Below are 24,356 nucleotides of genomic sequence, written 5' to 3' on the forward strand. Positions count from 1 at the left end.
CTGAGGCTGAGCCAAACTGTTTGCAACCTTTGAGCTATACTTGACCCAGAGTTGAGTTTTGATCCGCATTTTTTTATCACCACAAGAACTACTTAATTCCACCTCCATAACCTTGCCTACTTCTCCCCACCTCAGTTGATCTGCTGCTGAAACTCGCATTCATGCCCTTGTTACCTCTAGGCTTGACGACTCCAATGCATTCCTAGCTGGTCTCCCACATTCAACCCACCGTAAAGTTAAGGTCATCCAAAACTCTGCAGTCTGTGTTCTAGCTCGCATCAAACTCCATTCATCCATTCACCCCTGTGCTCACTGACTGGCTCCCAGTCGTGTAAGGCCTCAATTTTAAGATTCTCATTCTTGTTTTTAAATCCCTCTATGGCCTTGCTCTCCCTATCTCTGTAATCTTCTTCAGCACTACAACCATCCAAGTCACCTGATCTCCTCTAATTATGGGCTCTTCAGTATCACCGATTTTAATCACTCCACTATTGGTGGCCTTCAGCTGCTAAGTTCTGGATTTCCCCCCTCCCTCCTAAATATCTACTTTTTCCTTCTTTAATTCACTCCTTGAAACCTACCTCTTTGACCCCGCTTTCAGTCATCTGACCTAATATTTCCTTACATGACTGTGTAAAAGTTTATTTAGTAATGATCCTGTGAAGTGCCTTGGGACATTTTGTTAGGTTAAAGGCACTATAGAAATGCAAGTTGTTGGTGTTGCTGAAATTTCTCTTTCTTTCTATGGAAAGGGAGGATGTAAATGCATTGGAGGCAGTTCAAAAGAAGTTGACTAGATTGATACCTGGAAGGAGTGGATTGCCTTAGGAGGAGAGGTTGGACAGACTGGGCTTGTTTCCACTGGAGTTTGGAAGAGGTGATTTGATTGAAGCATACGAGATCCTGAACGGCCTTCACAAGGTGGATGTGGAAAGAATGTTTCCTCTTGTGGCTGAGTCCAGAACTAGGGGGTACGGTTTTAAAATTAGGGCTCACCCTTTTAGGACAGAGATTTTACTCTCAGAGGGTTGTGCGACTTTGGAATTCTCTGCCTCAGAAAGTGATGGAGGTGGAGTCATTGAATATTGTTAAGGCAGAGGTAAATAGGTTCTTGTTAGGCAAGGGAATCAAAGGTTATCGGGGTTAGATGGGAATGTGAAAATCGGAACACAAGAAGATCGGCCATGATCTTATTGAATGGCGGAGCAGGCTCGAGGGGCCGAATGGCCTACTCCTGTTCCTATTTCTTATGCTGTTATGAAACCATGGATGCAGACCTGGATGCATGACATGTTCATTTGAAATCAAGACAGCAGCAGAGCTGGCCAAAGCCAATCTGGAATTTTTGCAATAATTCTATTAAGGTAATGGGATAAAATACAGCAAACGAATCCACATGTTGCTGCTGTGTCAGCAGCTAGGATCTATGTCGACTGTCCCAGAGGAACTTTACAGTTTACAACACAAGGCATGGACAGCAGTAGATCTGATAAATTGCTCTACAAGCGAAGATGCTCTGCAACTCACAGTAATGAATTAGCACGTCAGTTTTGTAAGTACAAGTATTCATCAGGCTCACTGTGAGTCAGGGTAATATTGCAATTCTAGCATTTGTAGCATGATTTCAGTTGCATTAAATTTAAAATAAGTGACTGAATTTCGTGCGTGTGTCAGGAACCAAATGTTTACCTCTGGAGCTTAGATGAAAACTCAAGTCGCAAGTAAAGGGATGTAAGATCCAGTGTGAGGTGAGTTGAAACATCTCAATCTAATTCAACAGTAAAAAGTGCTCTTGATTTGGTACAAATCAGCATTAGATGGACAAACTCATCTCGTTAGATTATAGAATTGTGGCACCGCTCATGACAACATGATTTCCAATCACAACAGAGTTGATTTTGTAATTTATCCAAAATCACTGTTAAAAGTGACTGGGATTGACTCTACACACATTGTTTAATGTAACTATCCTCCGCTCAATGCATGGAGAAATGCTAGAGAAATTGCTTTGTATTTACTGAGAGATGTTGCTGTAGTTCACACACAAGTTCTGTTTTTAAATAGACCTCTCAACTATTTGCTGTAGGATGCCCTTTAAATAGACTTGGTTTGCATTATAAAAAAAAGACACTGTGCTGTTAGTCCTGTCCCATCTCCAACACATTGCTGACACTGTGACGTCAGTAAACGCTGTAGAATGGCAAGTGTGAGGAATGAGAAGTTGTTAACCTGGTGCTGTAGGGCTGCCCATCTGGGCTGAAGCACTTTGAGGCAGACTAAGATTTATCCTAACCATTCTACATCTCTCAGTAAATACAAGGCAATTTCTCTAGCATTTCTCCATGCATTGAGCGGAGGATAGTTACATTAAACAATGTGTGTAGAGTCAATCCCAGTCACTTTTAACATTGATTTTGGATAAATTACAAAATCAACTCTGTTGTGATTGGAAATCATGTTGTCATGAGGCCTTGAACCCTCAAGAAGGAAATGCTTCAACCGCTAACATTAACATTTCTCAGCTTAATGAGGACAAAAGAGTTCACATAGAAAGAAAATAACTCACACCTATATGGTACCCTTCAGAGCAGAAAATACCTCAAGGTGCTTCAGAGAAACGTAAGGAAAAACAGACACTGAACCAAAAGGGAAGAGTAACCAAAAGATTAATTCAAGAGATCAGTTTTAAGGAGGGATGTTGTTTGAGGGGCAAACGCTGACCAGGACACCAGGTGAATTCCCCTGTTCTTCTCGTGCCATGGGATTCTTTACCTTCCCCTCAGGGGGCAAATGAGCATTTCTGTTTATTGAAGGGCCAGCTCTTTCATTGCCAGCTTTCGTAGAACATAAAACCATAAGTTATAATAACATTTGTATGGTCCCTCGAAGTTACTTCACCATTCAATAAGGTCTTGGCTGGCCTTCTTCATCAACTCCACTTTCCCATGCCATCCCCACATCCCTCAATTTCATAATGCCTGAGAAACCTTTCGATTTTGGCCTTGAATATATTCATTAACTGAGCATCCTCATCTCTCTGGGGTACAGAATTCCAAAGATTCACAAGCTTTTGAGTGAAGAAATTTCCCCTAATTTCAGTCCTAAATGACTCATCACTTATCCTAAGATCCCTAGTTCTAGGCTTCCAGTCAGGGGAAACAGCCTATCAGTAAATACCCTGTCAAGCCGCCTAAGAATTTTACATGTTTCAATGGGCCAAGGTACAATTCACTGTGTGTGAATAAAGACATGCCTGAGCAGGCCGTGCTGTTCATTCATGAGGGGAGGCACCATAGACGTCGATGGGAAATGATCTGTCAGTGACAGGAAACCAGGCTGATTTTCCCTCTTCCCTTCTTTGTGGATACTAAATTCGGACTGAGTCGTGGATTTTTGAATATTAGTTAGGACTACAATGGTGGCAAACTAACCTCAACAATATGCCTGGCAAATTTTCAGTTCCTAGACACAGTAAAGAGGAAAAGGGTTGGAGGTACAGGTACCTGCCTCAAAGTACTGCCCAATTATTGCTGAGGCTTCCCCAAAATAATATAATTGCGCTGGTGCCCGCAGCAGATGCTGACCCAGCACAAGCCTTACAAAGAGGCCAAGCAGGGACTGTGTCAGGGGTGTCCCCAGGCCATTCAAATGGCGCAGATCAGGAAAGCAAAGCATATTGCTCCCTTCACAACGTGGCACCTTTAGTAAAACAGTGCAAGTTGCTTCACAGGAGTTTTATCATACAAAATAAAACTTGGTACTGCGCCACATAAGGAGATACAAGGATAAATGGCCAAAAACTTGGTCGAGGAAGCAGGTTTTAAGGACCACCTGAAAGGAAAAGAGAGAGGTGGAGATGTCTGCGGCGGGAATTCTGGGGGCTAAGCAGCTGAAAGCACGGCCCTGAACGGAGCAATTAAAACCGCGCGAGGTTTCTGGGTGGTCGGGCGGGCACAGCGGGTGGGCCCGGGAGCAGCCGGGAAACCGTCCACCGCCCGCGATCAGCCCCCGGTTGCGATTTCATGCTTGCCGGACAATTAACGGCCAGCCAGTGTGAAAGGCGCACTGAGACCCTCAGCGTTGCCAGGCTGGGGGCAAGTGGGGGGGGGGGGGGGGGGGTTGCGTGGTGGGGGAAGCATGAGTGCAAAAGTCTGCACAAGCGTTGGGGGGTGTGCGCAAAGTTCCCCAAAGGCAGGGCGCTACCTCAGGGCACTGAAGAATCGTAAAATCAAGGATAAGAGATTTGGAAAATGTGAAAGACATGTCCCCACACAGGGCTCACTCGCATGAACAAGGACAAACACAGTCAAAACATTTACTTTTCATTAATGTTGGAAACCTCATCCCGCCCACAGATGAGGTTTCCTAAAAAAATCCAAAGGCCGTCTGGCTGATTCGCCCACCTGCCAACCGAAAGGTGGGACGGGCAGCGAAAAATAGCTTTCAATTAATTGATTAATGGCTTTAATAGGCCTCCTAATTGGCGGCGGGTGTGCTGCCAACTCTCGCGAGCGCCCACTGACCGAAATATCGCACGAGTGAGCGATGACGCTCAATCAGGTCGGGCGCGCGCCCGTCTGAGGAACTTAAAATCCTGCCCCAGGGATGTGAAAGTGGCTGGAATGGGAGCAGTACATATCATAAGAAATAGGAGCAGCAGTAGCCCATTCTGCCCATCAAGCCTATTCTGCCATTTGATAAGATCATGGTTGATCAGATCATATCTCTCCTTAAGTAAGGAGCCCAGAACTGTACATAGTGCTCCAGGTGCAGTCTCATCAATGTCTTGTGCAGTTGTAATAAGATTTCCATACTTTTATACTCCATCTCCTTGCATGGCCAAGATTCAATTTGCCTTTCAAATTACTTGCAGGATTTGCATCCTAACTTTTTTGTGATTCATGGACAAGGATGCTCAGATCGTTCTGTACCTCGGCATTCTGCAGTCTTTCTCCATTTAAATAATATCCTGCTTTTCTATTCTTCCTGACAAAGTGGACAACCTCACATTTTCCTACTTTATTCTCCATCTGCCAAATTTTCACCCACTCACTTAACCTATCTATGGCCAACATTTTCCCCCCGTCAAGGGGTATGTGCAGGAGCGGGCACGGGCGGGCATGATCCTGATCGGTGCCCCTGGTTGGGGGTGCACTGCCATTATACGTGGGCAGGCCTATTAAGGCCCAACTAGCGTGACGTCCACCAGGAAATGCTATGCGCTCCCTGTGCGGGGGAGGGGAGATCCCCTGAGCCAGGAGTGCATGCACAGATCACCCTGAGGCAAAGTGCTGCCTCAAGGAGATTGGCTCAGATTTAAAGCTTCAAATTAAGATGAGAGAAAAATTTCGCTGCCATGTCCCCTCATGTGACACTGTCACATGAGTTGGAACACGTCCATAACTTTTATTTTGAAATAATCTGAGATTTTTTAATCGCTCATGAAACCTCGCCCACCTGTGGATGAAGTTTCATGCTTTTTCAGAAGCCCGCCAGGGCTCCCGGCTTGCCCGCCAACCTTAAGGTTGGACGGGCAGGTCCGTTAATGGTTTCAATTAGCTTTCTAATGGCCTCAATAGGCCGACCTGAAAATCTAAATGATGCGGGGTGACATTGAGACACAGGCCCGATGTCACCCCACATCATTTTACGGGTCGGTGAGTGGGCCCCGCCCCCACTCGCCAAACAGAAGGTTCTGCGCTATATCTTTGTGCAGACTCCTTGTATCCTCCTCACAACTTGCTTTCCTAGTTATCTTTGTATCACAAGGAAATTTGGCTACAATGCAGTCGGCCCTTTATCCAAGTCATTAACATAAATTGCAAATAGCTGACATCCCGGCACTGATCCCACAGCACTTCACTAGTTAGTTTGCCAACCTGAAAATTTATCCTAATTCTCTGTTTCCTGTTAGTTAACTAATCCTCTATCCATGCTATTATATCACCCCCAACACCATAAGTCTTTATGTTGTGCCTTATGTTTAACCTTTTACGTGCCATCAAATGCCTTTTACCAATTCAAATACACTACATCAACTGGTTTCCCTTTACCTGTCATGCTTGTTACATCCTCAAAGAACTCTGATAAATTTGCCAAGCATGATTCCCGTTTCACAAAACCATGCTGAATCTGCTTGATTGCATCATGATTTTCTAAATGTCCTGCTACTACTTCTTTAACAATGGATTCTAGAATTTCTCCAATAACAGATGGTCTATAGTTTCCTGCTTTCTGTCTCCCTCCTTTCTTGAATAGTGGTGCTATATCTGTGGTTTTCCAATCCATCGGGATCTTTCCAGAATCTAGGGAAGTTTGGACGATTATAACCAATGCATCCGCTATCGCTGCAGCCGCTTACTTTAAGACCCTATGATGGAGGCCATTGGGTCAAGGGGACTTGTCAACCTTTAGTCTCATTTCCTAGTACTTTTTCCCTTGCGATCATGATTGTTTTAAGTTCATTACTCCTTTTTGATTCTTGATTTCCTAGTATTATTGGAATGCTTTCTGTGTATTCTACTGTGAAAACAGGTATAAAACACTTGTTCAAGGTTTCCACTATTTTCTTATCTCCCATTATTAAGTCTTCAGTTTCAATTTCTAGGACACCAATGCTCACTTTAGCAACTCTCTTCCTTTTTATATACTTGTAGAAGCTTTTACTGTCTTTTTTTTTTATTTCTTGCTGGTTTTCTCTCATTCTTCAATTTCTTTTTTTTTCTTTTTCTTAGTCATCCTTTGTTGGTTTCTAAAATCTTCCCAATCTTCTGGGTCACTGCCAATCCTTGTAGCATTTTATATATTTTCTTTCAATGTGATACCATCCTTAACTTCCTTCATTAGCCATGGATGGTGCAACTTTCTTGTACAGTCTTTCTTTCTCAATAGGATATATCTTTGCTGAGAGTTATGAAATATCTCCTTAAATGTCTGCTTCTCTATCATCTTACCTTTATAAAACTATTTTCCATTCCACTTTAGCTAATTCTATCTTCATGCCTTTGTATTTGCCTTCTTAAAGTTTAAAACACTAGTTTCAGACCAACATTTCTCACTCTCAAACTGGATGTGAAATTCCATCATGTTATGATTACATTTGCCTAAAGCATCCTTTACTGAGGTCATTAATTAATTCTGTCTCAATACATATTACCAGGTCTAAATTAGCCTGTTCCCTGGTTGGTTCCAGAATGTATTGTTCTAAGAAACTGTCTCGAATACACCCTATGTATGAACTTATCCTCCAGGCTACTTTTACCAATTTGAATCATCCAAATTATATGAAGATTAAAATCTCCTATGATTATTACTGTACCTTTTTTACCATTATTTCTTGATTTATACTCTGTCCTACAGTGTAGCTACTGTCGGTGGTGTATAAACTACTAACACCGGTGACTTCTTTCCTTTGCCATTTCTTATTTCTACCCAAACATTTCGATCTCGATGGGTTGTTGGGGTGGAGGAGGTTACAGAGAAAGGGAAGGGTGAGACCATGGAGGGGTTAGCACACCCTGGCCACCTTTTGATGTCCTAACTTAATCCAGTAAGGAAAATCAATCCTATGCTGTTTTAATTCTTTCCCTTTGACCAGCTTAGAGTTCTGTCCTCAGAAAGGCCAATGTGATTTTGAAAAGAAATTGCTTCCAGCAATTCAACCGAATGTTTACACAATTTATCTGCTAGTTATATTCCTACTTCAGCTATAAAAATTGAATTATAACTTAATAAGCAATAGCACATTTATTTTTACTTGCAGACCTACAGGTTTAGTGAGAGTTATGTTTTTTCTATTATTCTTTCATGGGATGTGGGCGTCGCTGGAAGACCAGCATTTGTTGGCCATCCCTAATTGCCCTTAAACTGAATGGCTTTGCTAGGCCATTTCAGAAGGCAGGTAAGAATGAACCACATTGCTGTGGGTCTGGAGTCTCAACCAGACTAGATAGATTTCCTTCCCTAAAGGGCATTAACGAACCAGATGGGTTTTTACAACAAAAAAAATTGCCATGGTCACCATTACCGTGACTAGCTTTATATTCTAGATTTACTAATAGAATTAAAGCTCCAACAGCTGCTGTGGTGGGATTTGAACCCAGAGCATTGGCCTGGGCTTTGGGATTATTAATCCAGTAACATCACACTACACCACCATCACCCCTGCAAACATAGGCACTGTTTCCATGTAAAACAACAAGATGAAAGGGTAGGCTTTAGGTGGTATTAATTGAGGGAGGAATATTGGCCAGGACAAGTGGAGAACTCCCCTATTTTCTTCGGATAGCATTGCCAGAGAAGTCACGCTATGTAAAGTCATCTTCAGATTTAACTTTTCATTCAGGACTCAATTTTGTGGTTAAGAGGCAACTCTTCTAGAGATTGGATATAACAATCACAGTAGGAGGATGTCAGCAAGACAGCAAATATCTCCAAGATCCCTTTGAAAGGCTGGTACTGACTGTCATCATATCAGAAAGCTCACATTCCTTTTGTATTCTTGACCTCCCAATAGAAATATCTGTTTGTTTGACAACTATATATTTATCATTTCCATACACGAAAGGACAGTTTTTTGTTATGTCCTGAGATCCATCATGGAGCTTTCAATCACTGATACCAAATCTGTTGAATGATAAGATAATGGTACCTAATATAAATTAAGAATGCAGATCACCGAAGAGATATGATGGCAAATCTGTCAGTTCAAGATATTATTCTGTACTATTGACAGGAGAAGTTAGGTAGATGGAAGGTTGATTAGCCAGTTGCTGAGGTTAGCAACTGCAACATGAGGTCTCCCACACCCTTTGCATCACTACGCATGTTCTTAAATTTCATATAATCTGTGAATCAAGACTCTACATATAGGACACCCATTCCCTGACACAGAAGGAACAGGTCTAAACTTGCTTCTTGCAGCACATCTTACAAGCACCATGAGGTCTTTAAGGTATATTTGGGCAGCCAATGTTATAGCATCTTACACGAAGGAGGGAAATCCAACTATGTGGACGTCCACCATACTGCTAGACAGAATACATATTTAACATTCACATCAGGCAGACTTGACAATTGTTGGGGTACAGGCCTGGCTTATTTGAGATGGCCATATAATCTGACACCACATCTTGCATTAGCAAATCCCTCCTATTCATCCTGTGTTGCTGTCCTGGAGTGTCCCTTTAAGGTAATTTTTCTGTTTGTTACTGAGCATTTCATTCCTGTATGAGACTGGAGTTGTTAAGACTAAAAACAGATTTGAGCCAACATTGGCGCTCCGCCAAGAGTGAATACTGAAGCTTTTATTCCACATCATATGGAGGCTGTGTGGTCAATTTCAACACAACACGCTTGTCAAAAATGGAATAAATGAGCAGTTATAATGGTGGACAGGTGTATCTCACCACTATAACTGTGTTCTTTTCAGTTATGGGCAGTTGGAGGCCTTGTTAATGTTTAGAAGTTGAGATCCGCAGGCATTGTTCAGATCCAGGCATGACTTTAACACAGTTAAGTCAAATTATGCACAGCACTGTACTCACCAGTGAAACCAGACAGCAAGCAGAGCCTTGGTGTTGTATTGCAACCACATTTCCACTCTGTCACCATGTCTGCCTGCTTCCACCTCCAAAACGTGACCTAACTCGGCCCATCCGAAACTCTGATCCATGCTCTTGTGACCTCTAGACTCGGCTATTTCAATGCTCTCCTGGACAGCCTCCAATCTTCCACCCCTATAAACTTGAGCTCATTCAAAACACTGCTGCATTAACTTGCACCAAATCCCATTCACCCACCACTCCTGTGTTCGCTGACCTACATTGGCTCCCTGACAAGCAGCACCTCCATTTTAAAATTCTCATCCTTATTTTCAAATCCATCTATGGCCTTGTCCCTTCCTAGCTCTGTAACCACTTCCAGCCTTATAACCGTCCAAGATTTCAGCGCTACTCAAATTCTGGCCTCTTGCGCTTTCCCAATATTAATGGCTTCACCATTGGTGGCCAAGTCTTCAGCTGCCTGGGTCCCAAGCTCTTGAATTGCCTTCCTTAACCTCGTTACCTTGCTGCCTCTCCTTTCTCTTTTAAGACATTCCTTAAAGCCTACATCTTTGACCAAGCATGTGATCACCAGTCCTAATATCTTCCTATGTGGCTCAGTGTCAAATATTGTTTAATAATCAGATCTGTGCAATGGCTTGGGACATTTTTGCTGTTTTAAAGAGCATGGAGCTGAGTAGTGACAACAGGAAGAGCGGCGGCAGCAGCAATAAATAGAGCGGGCGACAAGTACGCCGCCAGACATGCAGAGCACGGAGCTGAGTGGCGACAATAGGAGGAGAGGTAACAGTGCATATTCAATGAGAAAGATATCAAGAAATCACGTCAAAGGGCAGCAGGTAGGTGACAGGTTGGTGAGTATTAACATTGTCATTCGTTCTATAAATGAGAGAAGTGGGTTAAATTAAGAAATGTAGTTAATTGCCTTATAGGTTTTTTAATTTGCCAAGTTCTAAATTTGATACGTTTAGCAGGCTTATGTTTTTATTTAAATTAGACTCTACAAAATAGAGTGACACCAGCATAAGGGAAGCAGCTGAGTGGTGAGTAGCTGGTGAGTGTTTATTTATTTCAGTCAATAGTCTAATAAATAGAGGTATGGCAGGGCACCTCAATCTGGCTGAATGCACATCCTGTTCCATGTGGGAACTCCAGGAAAATTCTTGTGTTGTGGACAACTACATATGCAGGAAGTGTTATTATCTGGAGGAGTTTGAGCTCTGGGTTTCAGAGCTTGAGCAGTAGCTGGCATCATTGCAGTAAAATCAGTAAAGTTGAGAGTTACATGGAGAACATGTTACTGGATGTGACCACCCTGCAGCTTAAAAGTGTGCAGGCAGAGAGGGAATGAGTCACCACCAGGCAGTCAAGGAGAACTAGGCAGATGCTGCAGGAGTTCTTGGAAATATTACAGTGCTGGAGTGAGGAGATGTCCTAGAGGGATCAAGGACAGAATCTGTTTGGTTAGACATAAGAAACAATAGAGGTACTGTTACACTACTGGTATATTTTATAGGCAATCAGCTAGTGGAAAAGATATAGAGCATCTTGTTCTCCAACTGGCATTCAGTTCTAAATACTGGTGAAAGTAATGGTTCCTCTGGGGAGTGCAACCAGAGCCATGGTGCCACATCTGGCACAGCTGTACAGTGGGTAGAGGAAGAAGATTGGGAAATAGATAGTGTTAGGGGATTCGACAGTTAGGAGAACAACAGACATTTCTTCAGCCACAGATGTGAATCCTTTGCCAAATTTGGTCCTTTGCACTTTGGACCTTTGCTGCTTGGTTGAGTCTTTATGCTCAAAAAACTTCCTGAGTTTGGAATGTCAGTGTCAACCACGTTTGTTGTGCTTACCTCCAACATATTATTGTTTTTCCCAGGCCATGAGTCCACATGGTGAGGCAAAGGAATACCTGACAAAGAAAGAGTACTGTTAGTAACATCAAATTAGCTAGCATTACTTCATATTCAACAGCAACTTCAATAAACAGCAATGTAGTTCAGTTAAAAATTACATTTTGGCAATCATTGATTGTTACAGCAATCGCACCTTCATTGTAAATGTACAACAGGCTTTTATTGCCAATTTATTAAAAGTGTTTTCTTCTTTAATCTGTTGCTATCCAACATTCTGTAGTACTGTTGAGAGTACTGGAAGACAAATCACTCCTAGCCTTATGCCAATTATAGTTTTGAAAGCAGCCTGTTGTGTGAGTGTGGAGAACAGAAGAGGTTTACTAGAATGATTTCAGAGATGAGAGATTACATGGGTAAACTGGAAAAACTGGGGTAAAAGCAAAAAACTGCGGATGCTGGAAATCCAAAACAAAAACAAAAATACCTGGAAAAACTCAGCAAGTCTGGCAGCATCCGCGAAGAGGAACACAGTTAACATTTCGAGTCCAAATGACCCCTCAATAGAACTAAGTAAAAATAGAAGAGAGGTGAAATATAAGCTGGTTTAAGAGGGGGTGGGATAAGTGGAGCTGGCTAGAGGGCCAGTGATAGGTGGAGATAATCAAAAGATGTCACAGACAAAAGGACAAAGAGGTGTTGAAGGTGGTGATATTATCTAAGGAAAGTGCTAATTAAGGGTAGAAAGCAGGACAAGCAAGGTACAGATAGCCCTAGTGGGGGTGGAGTGGGGTGAAGGAATCAAAAAAGGCTAAAAGGTAGAGATGAAACAATGGATGGAAATACATTTAAAAATAATGGAAATAGGTGGGAAAAGAAAAATCATCCCCCCTTTTTTTTCCAATAATTTATATAGAATTTTCTTTAAACGTATTTCCATCCATTGTTTTATCTCTACCTTTTAGCCTTTTTCGATTCCTTCACCCTACCCCAACACCATTAGGGCTATCTGTATCTTGCTTGTCTTGCTTTCTACCCTTAATTAGCACATTCCTTAGATAATATCACCATCTTCAACACCTCTTTGTCTGTGACATCTTTTGATTATCTCCACCTATCACTGGCCCTCTATCCAGCTCTACTTGTCCCACCCCCTCTTAAACCAGTTTATATTTCACCTCTCTTCTATTTTTACTTAGTTCTGTTGAAGGGTCATTCGGACTCGAAATGTTAACTGTGTTCCTCTCTGGAAAAACTGGGGGTTGTTCTCTTTATAGTGGAGAAGGCCAACATGAGATTTGACAGAGGTGTTTAAAATTATGAAGGGTTTAGACGGCTGAAATAAAGATAAACTGTTTCCAGTGGCTGAAGGTTTGATAATCAGAGGGCAGATTTAAGGCATCATGAGGAAAAACTTTTTTATACAAGGATTGATTAGGAATTGGAATGCACTACCTGATAGGATGGTACATACACATTCAATGCACTGTTTAAAAGGTTGGTGTACAGTCTTCATCCTAACTCTGTTACTTCATCAGAAGGCTCAGTGAAGCGTGATTTGCTCTTAATAAGTGTGTGCTAGCTCTCATTTATTAGTTCAGGCTTGTCCAAGTGCCTGAGAACTTTCTTCTCAATTATTGTTTCCATAACTCAGCACTGGCATTAACCACAGAGATAAAAACAAAAAACTGCGGATGTTGGAAATCCAAAACAAAAACAGAATTAACTGGAAAAACTCAGCAGGTCTGGCAGCATCGGTGGAGAAGAAAAGAGTTGACGTTTCGAGTCCTCATGACCCTGTTGAAGAGTCATGAGGACTCGAAACGTCGACTCTTTTCTTCTTCGCCGATGCTGCCAGACCTGCTGAGTTCTTCCAGGTAATTCTGTTTTTGTTCTGGCATTAACCACTCTGGCCTGTAATTTCCAGATTTATCCTTCTCTCCTTTCTTGAACAAGGGTATAATACTCGCAGTCCTTTGGCACCAGCCCTGTATCTAAGGAGGACCAGAATGTTGTGGCCAGGGTCTCTGCAATTTCCACTCTTTCTTCCTTCAGCAACCTAGAATGCATCCCATCCAGAATTACCTACTTTAATACATGCAGCCTTCTTATTGCCTCCTAATTTTATCTCCAGTATCCCAGCAACTTAATTCCTAATTACCTCCACCACTCTTCTGACAACCCTTGTACTGTTAATTTGCCTGCAAACTACCTTTCCATTCCCTTTCATAAAAGCATAAAATGATGCAACACAAGGCAGCCATTTTGCTCATCATGCCTATGCCAGCTCTTTGAAGGACCTATCCAATTAATCCTGTTGCCCTGTTCTCACCCTGCAAAGATATTGCTTCAAGTATATATTCAAGTCTCTTTTCATAGTTATTATGGAACCTAGTTCCGTCATCTTTTCACATAGTGCATTCCAGATCATAACAATTCACTGCATAAAAAGATTCTCCTCATTTCACTTTTGATTCTTTACCCTTCTGTCAGTGGAAACAATCTCTCCCTATTTACTTTATCAAATCCCCTCATGATTTTGAACACGTGTAACGAATCCTCCTTAACTTTTCTGTTTTTTGGAGAACATCCCCAGCTCCTCTATCTCTTCACATATCTGAAGTCCTGCATTCCTGGAAACATTTTAGTAAACTTCCATCTCTCTTTTGACATCTTAAAGTATGGTTACCAAAATTGGACACAATACTTCAGCTGGGGCCTGTCAAGAAAACAAGAAATTGTAATTTTTTTTTGTCTGGTAATGTCACTGTCATATTTCTTATGTACTGGAGGACAGGATTTTGGGGGTTGTACATATGGTAATTGGAGTAAAAGCCAGAGTGACTGCAAGAGTCTAAAAACAACAGTAAGAAGTGATTTTGATATGTTAATGAACTCAGAGGAACTTCAATTAGAGTTTTACATAAACCTGTAACAGGAATAGTTTTGAATTGAATTGAATTTTAGTTCAAAGGGGGATATGTGCAGGTTGTAAACTTAAGGAAAAGATAGAGTAAGTTTGTTTTTAGAAGTCTAAGAGTTAGGGTAAAGAAATGAGTTTAATCAATTCTAGGAAGAGACTGGTTGAGATAATAGAAAAATCAAAGGGAAGGAGCACAGTTAAGGAAATACTGAAGACTATGTGTGAGGCTAGCTGTTTAGACCTCCCAGAAGGCAGCCGGTTAGCTGGTGAGACCTCCCAGAAAACAGTGTGAACAAGGCCAGCCCTGGACAACCAGTTGCTGTCAGCCTGAGTAGACGCCCCAAAGGGAAAGGCTCTGTGTGGAAAAAATTACTGGAACTCTATAGATTTTAAAATCTATAAGGATAGTTGCTGAACAGAAAAGGGGAATGCCTTTGTTCTGACTTTCATACCATTAGTCTGATTGCCCATGCATCAAAGGTTGTGTTGAGAGTTATAACAAAGAGAGTGGGTGGGAAAGCACTACATTGGAGATGACCAGTTTGGATTCCAGAGAGGAAGAGGGACAAGAGAAGCAATTGGCATAATAAGATTAATGAGTGAATGCAGTTTAGAGTTTGGACACGAATTATGGGCAGGAATTTCCAGCCCCAGGGCGGCGTCACAGGTGGTATGAAAAAAGTCAACCGCTCTCCAAACTTTCCCATCCAGCCCACGACCCCCACCTGTGGCAGTGCTGGGAAATCCCAGCCTATATGTTTGCTTTGTAGATTTTGAAAAAGTGAAAAAGTATTTGATCAGGTTAACTGGATAGCTCTTGACAGTGACGGCATGGATGGGAGAGATAGACAACTCATAAGAAATCTGTACATGGGACAAACGGCAACAGTGAGAGTAGCCAAAGAGGGATCAGAACTATATGTAGTTGCAAGAGGAGTTCAACAAGGGTGTTGTTTATCACCAGTCCTCTTCAATATCTATGCAGAAGAAATTATCAAATAAACTTTTGAAGACACAGAATCTGGTGTTAAGACTGGGGGCGGGGGGGTGAATACCATCAGGTAAATTTTCAGACGACGAAGCAGTTGTAGCAAGCACAGAAGAACTACCAGATAAACTAATAACAGCAGGCATGAACTTTGGAATGAAAGTGAACGTGGACAAAACCAAAGCGATGCATATTTCAAAATCACCAAGAAATATTCATATATGCATTACGGGAACAGAATATCGATGCTGGATAGCTTGAAAACTGACGGAAGTTAATTGGCAAATGAAAAGAGTGGCACAGGATAGAGACCTGGAGGATGGAATCATCCCCCTCCAGCCATCAGCAGAGTTCATGGCAGGCAGGGATGGAAGATATGGGGGTGGCAAAAAATCGGTTTCCTGACGTCGGGAAGCGGGGTTGGGGGTCTTCCCATCCCAATGTTCATGGTGGGCTGATGGTGGGTTGACTTTCCCACTGAAGCTTGACAGGAACCCGTTTTGCATCTCATGCAAGCTCACTGAAACCCCAAGATACCGGAATCGTGTGCCTCTGTCAAATGTCTGCCCTGCCAACGGGAATTTACTCCATTCCGTTACCCGACTGCACATTTTAGAGAATTTTAGAGCACTTGCCTTACAGTCGGAGCTGGCTGAACCACGGGAGATGATCGCAGATATGGTGCATACGAAGACATGAAATAGGAAAGGTTTGGAGGGGACCTGTAGGGGTCTACCAGCTAGAAGAACAAGGGTAGCAGATGCATGGGAACAGGAGCACCAGCAAGTTGCCCTGCACTCTGCCCCATGGCGTGCCTTCACTCGGCTGGGTGAAAATCCTGCAGTCGCCTTGCTAACAACACACATGGACTGCAGGGGTTCAAAAAGGCAGCAGTCTATCACCTTCTCAGGGGCATTTAGGGGTGGGTAACAGAAATGCTGGCTTGGCCAGTGAAGCCCAGGGCCCATGACAGAATCGCAAAATGAGTAGTGGTGTGAATTGGGAGAGTAGAAAATTCATTTACGCTCCTCTGGACCCTATGGGTGCTGACCACCCTGGTAACCTTCTCCAAGGCCAACGTGTTCAGTCGGGTGGGCCTCCTGTGGCCATCCCTGGGGAAGAGGACATCCCATCTTCTCTGCACGACCTTGAGGAGATGCATCGCTGAGATGGGGAGCCGTGGTTTGTTGCCTTCTCCTGCTTATCCTTCATCCAGGGTCCTGCCGCCTTAAGTGAGGGCCCGTCCAGGCACCTTTTAAATATGCCAGCCAGACATGATGGCAGAGTGGCTGACTTTTTGCCCACCCCGCCACAAGACTCGACACAAGCCGCATGCATGCATAACTTATTAGGCGGGGAGCACATGATTGCACGTAAAAGCCCAGCCCGTTCCGTGGCAGGGATCACTTCGACTTTCTGTTCCCACCACGGCACTTAGGGGCGGGAGGGGTAGGTTCCGCCCTGAAAGTCTACTACGAGCCAAGGACCCTGCATTCGGCAGTGCCCACATGACGATGATGATTTTTCCATGTTCTTATCATCACCCGTTTTCTAACTTGTTGATTCTCTGCCTCTCGGCTGGCATGTACTAAATGAATAGCAGCATTGCTACCGTGATTAGGTTGGAGACATGTAGAGTGATATTTTTAAATGTTCCATCGCCCACCTTCCAGTGTTCACCACTCCTGAGTGAAGAGGTGGCACCCATTTTTTGCCTTGCAAAGTGATTCGGCTGTCGGTACAGATGCGTTTAAAGATATCTGTCTAAATTCGGGTTTTCTGGCTATATCCAATTAGGGGCAATGCAGAGTGTGCAAAACGTTGGAGGAGATTGCAGGAGGTCACAAACAGATGTCCGTCTGTTAATCTAGAGAGACATGCATTTCGTCACCTACTTGGGGAAACTTGGCAGTCATTCATGCCTTCAGTGGACATTCCGTAGTTCTCCAGCCCAGAGCTTTTCTGATCATTCACAGCCGCCTCAAGAGATTTCCTGCTTGATATTTTCCTTAGAGTGACAAAAGAAGGATAAAATATCGCAGATTTTATACAAATTAAAAATCTTATCTGGAAAATTATACATAGACTGTTGAGTAGCTGAGTAGCAAGGCAGTTGTTTTCTCAATAGTAAAAGAGAGCAGATGGTCTCAGATAAAAATTGTAGCTTGAGCGAGAATGACCCAGTGAGTTGAAACACATTGGAAGAATCCCTACATACCACTGACAGGCATAAAACAGGGTCCCAATCCATCATTTATGCAATTAATTAATTACACAGTTACTTGGAATATAAAGTCAGAAGTGGGCCCAGCTGGCCTTTGCCAGTGTTTATACTCCACCTGGAGCCTCCATCCACCCTACTTCATCTCTCCCTCAGTGCTTATCTAGCTTCTACTTAAATGCATCCGTATGATTCGTCTCAAACACTGCTTGTGATAACAAGCTCCACATTCTCATCACTTTCGAAATGAAGAAGGTTCTCTTGAATTCCCTATTTGATTTATTGGCAACTATACTTACGGCCCCTTGTTTTAGTTTCCCCCATAACTGGGAACATTTCTACCTTATCAAACACCTACATAATTTTAAAGTGGTGACCCCCCTCCTTCTCTTTTCTAGATTAATCTGATAAATTACCAGTTAATCAGTTTTCCAAAAGTGTTATGGGATCATCGATAGCAAACCAGCCTTAGATTATCATCCCATCCATAGGACATTGCCTTCCACAGGAATGCCAGTCTAGACTGAAGTGAGGCTCAAAATCACAGCCTCTGAGAGTGCAACCAACTGAAGCAAGCTGACAATTTCATTGTGTTGAATTGCTGCCAGGTTAGTAGTATCCTTTAATTACACATTTCAGCATTGATGCTCCTACTTACAATTTTAATTGCAGAGAATTCTCTTTACTTGATTCCTAAAAGCTATAGTTCACCCAGAACACTTGGGTGAAGCTACAACAAGACTAAATGAAAGCTAACCAGCAGAAACAGCATGTTATGGAAAGAGCTAAACGATCCCGTAACCAATAGCTCAGGTCAAAGCTTTGTAGGCTTGTCATTTACAGTAATGAATGGTGCTGGACAATTAAGCAACTAACAAGAGGAAGGGTCTCTTTTCTGGTGGTTTATCAGGTGGACAGTGATAATCTTATGGCACTATTCGAAGGGGAGCAGAGTAATCTCCTGGGCCAACATTCGTCCCCCAAATAATGCAACAGTAAAAAATATTAGCTGGCCATTCATCTCTTTCATGAGATGCATTGTGGGATTGGTTGATATTCCATTTTCTTACATGACAAAAGTCACTAGATTCAAACATAATTCATTGTGTGAAGCATCTTGAGATGATTAGCTACTACTTAAACACAAGGATTTTCATATTATTAGCATTTATATTTCTGATATTGAAGATAAGATTGTACTACATCAGGTGATATGTGCACTGTTAAAGTTTTTCAGGTTTATGTTGAAAATTTCCTTTTCTCCCTAATGTTCTCCCCTTCTTTACCAATAGTGTTGACTTACGCTGGGGTTCAGTGCCATAGATAGTGGTTCCCATCTAGTAACCGTCCCAACTGCCCGTCTTCATTGGCCAGTCTACACAGGGTAAGTTTCGATGGGCTGATCGACCCCAGATTGCACCACAGTTGAACCTGAGCCTGATCCCAGCTGACATTCATTGACGCAATGTCCAGCAGGAGTTACAGTCCCAGTGATAAAGAACAGGGAGATTGACTGACTTTTCTCCTCCCTAGGTGACATCAGTTATAGGTTATCTACTGACATCCTGGCTAAGACTGTCTAACACGGCACAGAATCTGACCTGTATCATTTAGCATGACACTGGACAGTCAGGAAGATGAAACATTTCTAAAGATTCTTTACTCCTTTTGGAGCAAACAGGCAATACTGTAAAAGAAGTAACATGTGCTTATTTACCTTAACTCATTCTGATAACTGGATTCTAGGAAGAAAAGAAAAATGCAGTTGCAAATTTAAGAGTGTTAACAATTTAATTAAAAATGAAGGTATCCTTTGATTTTGAAGATAACATCCTAAATTATCAGTTAGCACGTTATTCAATAATGTAAAATTTCTTTCCAACACAAAGTTGTCAGGAAAATATGATAATTCTTGTAATGTTACTGGAATTTATTGTAAAATAGTGCCTATATGTGTGTGTTTCTGTGTGTGTGTGTGTGTGTGTGTGTGTGTGTGTGTGTGTGTGTGTGTGTGTGTGTGACAGAGAGAGAGAGAGAGAGACTTAATTGAATTAAAGGCAGCTGGTCTGAAGGCTTTAAGGATTTAGGAGATGAGCAAGGTTTGAAATGTTAAATCGGTAAACATAGGTATAAAAGGACATTTGCATTTTTAAATAAACCAGGCTAGATTGTTTTCAAAGGAGGAGTGAAATGTGTCACCTAGCCAGGTGAAGTTTAGAAATGGTGAGCAGCATTTTCAACCTATCGGGGGGGGAATGAGGTTTCATGCTTTATCCAAGGCCCGCCTTGCTGCTGGCCTTCCTGCCAACCTTAAGCTTGGACAGGGAGATCCATCAACGAGACTAATTAGTTTTTTAATGGCCTTAACTGAAAATCTAAATGACATGGGGTGACATCGGGATGCACGTCCGATGTATCCCCACGTCATTTTACGCGTCAGCGAGCGGGCCCCACCCCTGCTTGCCGACCGGAAAACCTGCCCAGTGTGTTTGTTCCTCCCAAAGATTACTGGTAAAATTCGTGCTATGATAAATTTTAATGATCAGGGAGATAAAGTGCAAAGACGTAGCGAAACAATTGGCATTTGCATTCAAAGGGGAAAATATGTATAAAGGAGTGGAGGCTGTGTGTAAGGATAGGCATGTTTAAGATCTAACAAGTGTGAAAAGCCTTCAGCATCTATGCCTCAAGCTGCTGTTTTCAAAGAACTGAAGATAAGAAAACTCACTTTGAATTTAACTGGTTCAGGGTATTGTGGTCACCTTGCCTGGGTCTTTTAAAATCTATGTGTCTCACTGTTGCCTTAACGAAAGTGTAACTGGGAGTTAGATTGATTAGGCGGGATTTAGAAGTATCATAGTAGTAATTTGTAGACCAATGCATGCATTTAGATCATTTCTCTTATTAATAAATGTTCAAATTAGTTTTATAAAAACATCTTGAGACTCGGTGGTCTTACTACTGAATTCAAAGCCCACAACTCGAAACATGCAAATTGAAAATTAGTTGTGACAGATGTTTCAAGTTTCCCTCTGGGATTTGAACAGCTCAGCACATACCATCTGCTGTATCATAACAAAGTGATATTTTAACTGTGTCTTTGTCCAAGTATGTGTGTGTAGCAGCTGGAGGAGCGAGAATTTATCAGTTATTACATCTAGGTGAAGGGCCAACGTAGACAGTGCAAGAGATATTCAAAACTGAAGGGATATGGTAAGTCATGACATTATGGTTAGATGATCACAAGTTTAGGTTTTAACAACCTACAGATCATACAACCAATGACCTAACAAGGGAAGTAAGGAGTTTTGGCATTTCGGGAAAGAATGTGTTTGAGTTTGAGAGTGCGATTAATTTTAAAAGCAAAAGTAATGTCTTAAATTGAAGCTCTCAGGCCTTGTAATGGGCTCAACGTGCTGCACTGACTTTAGTTCAATCAATTTTGGTCCATCATAGGTGGCACCTTTATAACCAACTTTTGCTTTCTTTGACACACTTGAACCTGAATGAGGGAAGCACTGACTTAAGGTCAGAAGAAGGTTAATGGTCTATATTTAATGACTTTACATGTAAGTGGTGAACATATGGGACATAATGTCTGGAAAATAATGCATAGCATTGGCAAATACAGGAGAAAACTAGCTAGCTATTTGTAGAGACAACGATTGATGAGTGTTTTTGAAATGGACCACAGTGGCCTATATTCAAGATCTCCACCGCTATGTTCCTATCTCAGTTTACATTGTCAGAACTTACTTTCTTCAAAACAAAGATTTTAATACACCCCACTCAAAATAGGATAACTGTCAAAAGCCCAGGGAACACAGATAAAATAAAATTCTGACACAGAGCCCAGCATTTACCTGAAATTAGACCACATGGTTACTTGCAATACAGTAAATACTTAAAAAAACCATCAGGTGGAGAATCCAAGTGACGAACATGTCCTACTCATATTAATATCACCGTATGATTATACAACATCAAACCATACACCAATCAACCTTGTATATTGAGTTTTACAAATTTAATGTAATTATGTTGCAACAAAAGAACAAGTGCAATAAAAAAAATTGTAAATAAATGTCAGCATTTAAAGGAAAAATGGCACTGACCAGAGCGTTTGGTTCGTTTCAAGCAGAGTACAATTACTATGATGAGAATTATGAGCAGGATAGCCACAACGATTGGCACCACAATAGCAACAATCAGCCAGGCCTTATCTTGATTGGCTGCAAAATCAAACATTTCAAAGAATTAGTCATTAGCTGCTAGCGTGAGTACACAACGTTTTCTGATAATCTACAATATATGGATAGGGTCATACACAAACAGCAAGGAGCGACGAGGCTTGGATTCAAGGCAATGTCTCAAAACACCAAAGTGAAGTTCAAACCAAGGTCGAAATCTTTCCCTCTCTCACCTGAAAGTGTTGACTCTAGCTGGGATAGGGTTGCAGAGGCATGGGTTTCACTCCAGTAACTCACTTAAGTGTCTACTTCTTCTGTGAGCTTGTTTGACTTTGAGGCTGCAATGACTGAGTCTGACCCTGCCATCACCAATAGCTACATCCATGCATTTGACAATTGGTGTTAGCAATTAGCTGACCCTCCTGCCCTAAGGAGATTGAGGTCAATTGTTTGCACCCGCATAATCACCCATTGGAGATCAGTTAACTCACCACAGATGATCAATTTAAAACCTAAAACCTATTTGCTCTGGCAGTTACTTCTCCATGGTATGAAGATGGATGTTTTTTTTTATATTTTGGGAATATGGTGATATTCTTTAAAGAAGCTTGTGTGTGTGTCCATGATTAATTAAACTGGGGGAAAGTTCAGAATGACCTCTTGACTGTGAGAGTTGAGAGATAAAAGGGTAAAGGTGTTGGATGCATGCATGTATAATGAGAGGCTATGGTGAAGTTGGATTTACAAGTACATAGGTTGGGTTTTAAAAATTTACATTATGAGCTAAGTAGGAACTTGGCTTTTCAGTTCAAAGGGGAGTTTAGAAGTGACAATGAACTTTTACAATTTACCAAGGTTCCATAAGTAAACAAGGCAAGGTTATTAAATTGTATTTGAACTGAAAGTGGAGACAATAGGAAAACATGAAAGATTTTTATATTTTGAAAAAGTTGACTTCAAAGAGGTGCTGAGAGCAATTGGAATCTGAGATGAAAGGGGAAAGCATATTTAAGGAAAGCTGAGTTGTGGTGCACGTGTGGGGAAGATGTCCTGAGACCAGCTCGGTGTTGAGAAAATGTGTGAAACCTGAAACAGCCATCCAGTCAAACCAGGAAAATCTTTGTTTCAGAAAATAGGTTGTTTCTGAACTTTCTTGGATTATCACAGCAGTATGGAAGAGCATAGGAGTCATATGATATACCTTTACTGAAGGAACAACAATTTTTGCCTTGGGTAATATTACTGGATTTTTATAGTTAAAAATCTATAAGGGAGCTGTTGCCAAGTAGTTTACTTGTGTGTTCTGACAAAGTGTGTTTGTTGGGGGATGTTTTGTAAAACTGTTCTAACTGTGTAATTTAAATCTTGTGTGCTTAAGTGTTTTTCTTCTTGTGAATAAACCTCTTAGTTGAAAAATCCTTAAAGTGTTACTGGGATTCTATGCTTCTGGGATCAGTAGTTCTTACCCTCATTTTCAAAATACAAAAAAAAATTATGAACAGTAAGACAAATTTCTCTCTGGGGTCTGGCTCGCTCAGCAAGTAACATCATGATCATAACAAATTTGGGAGCACTTTGCGGGATTTAAAATTCCTTGCTTGAATTGGGATTTGTGGGTTTAAAGGATATGAGTATGAGGAGAGTAGTGAACTCAGGAGTTTTGTGTTGGAGGATTTTAAAGTGGTTGGACTGTAAAATGGCTTTGGCAGTTGCTAAGAGTTTTTCTGAAAGTGGAAGATGTGACTGTGACATATTTGAAATCGCTGACTAAAACTCAGCTGGCAGAGTTAACAGATGAAGTGCAGGTAGAAACAAAAGCAGAATTTTGTAGGGCTGATATGGTTAAAGTACCTACTCAGCATTTGAAGTTAGAGGAGGAGACACCTGAAACTAGTATGCTACAGCTAGAGGTAGTAAGACTTCAGCATTTTTATTCATTCATGGGATCTGGGCATCGCTGGATCAGCCAGAATTTATTTCCCATCCCTAATTGCCCTTGAGAAGCCTTCTTGAACCGCTGAAGTCCATGTGGTGTAGGTATACCCACAGTGTTGTTAGGGAGGGAGCTTCAGGGTTTTGACCCAGTGACGCTGAAGGAATGGCGATAAATTTCCAAGTCAGGATGGTGAGTGACGTGGAAGGGAACTTCCAGGTGGTGGTGTTCCCATGTGTCTGCTGCCCTTGAGCTTCTAGATGGTAGCAGTCGTGGGTTTGGAAGGTCCTGACTAAGGAGCCTTGGTGAGTTCCTACATTGCACCTTGTAGATGGTACAGACTGCTGCTACTGTGCGTCGATGGTGGAGGGAGTGAATGTTTGTGGATGTGGTGCTTTGTCCTGGATGGTGTCAAGCTTCTTGAGTGTGGTTGGACCCGCACTCATCCAGTCAAGAAGAGAGTTGTAGATGCAGAAGCTTGAACTTGAACAAGAAATGGAACTGAAAAGACTTGAATTAGAAGAAAAAGGAAAAGAAAGAGAAATGAAAAAACTTGAAAAAGAAAGGGGCAGATTAAAAGAAATAGAAAAATAAAAAAGCTTGCATGGGAAAAAGAGGAGCAAGAAAAGGAAAATAAAATAATGCAAAAATAAAAATGTGGAAGCTTGAACTTCAACTTCAG

General features: G+C 41.8%; 1 protein-coding gene across 3 annotated transcripts in view; it reads right to left on the minus strand.

Moving 5' to 3' along the window:
• Window positions 1-24,356, minus strand: part of LOC121290832 (immunoglobulin superfamily member 5-like) — a 114,331-nt gene that overhangs the window by 36,161 nt on the left and 53,814 nt on the right. For all 3 annotated transcript variants that reach the window (XM_041211820.1, XM_041211818.1, XM_041211817.1), the window contains 4 exons: window positions 21,667-21,783; window positions 19,269-19,293; window positions 17,226-17,338; window positions 11,420-11,478 (listed from right to left, as the gene is read on the minus strand). In XM_041211820.1, coding sequence (XP_041067754.1) covers window positions 11,420-11,478; window positions 17,226-17,338; window positions 19,269-19,293; window positions 21,667-21,783 — 314 coding nt within the window. The remainder of the gene's footprint in view (window positions 1-11,419; window positions 11,479-17,225; window positions 17,339-19,268; window positions 19,294-21,666; window positions 21,784-24,356) is intronic.

Source organism: Carcharodon carcharias, chromosome 18 (assembly GCF_017639515.1).
Source record: "Carcharodon carcharias isolate sCarCar2 chromosome 18, sCarCar2.pri, whole genome shotgun sequence".
Classification (NCBI taxonomy): Eukaryota; Metazoa; Chordata; class Chondrichthyes; order Lamniformes; family Lamnidae; genus Carcharodon; species Carcharodon carcharias.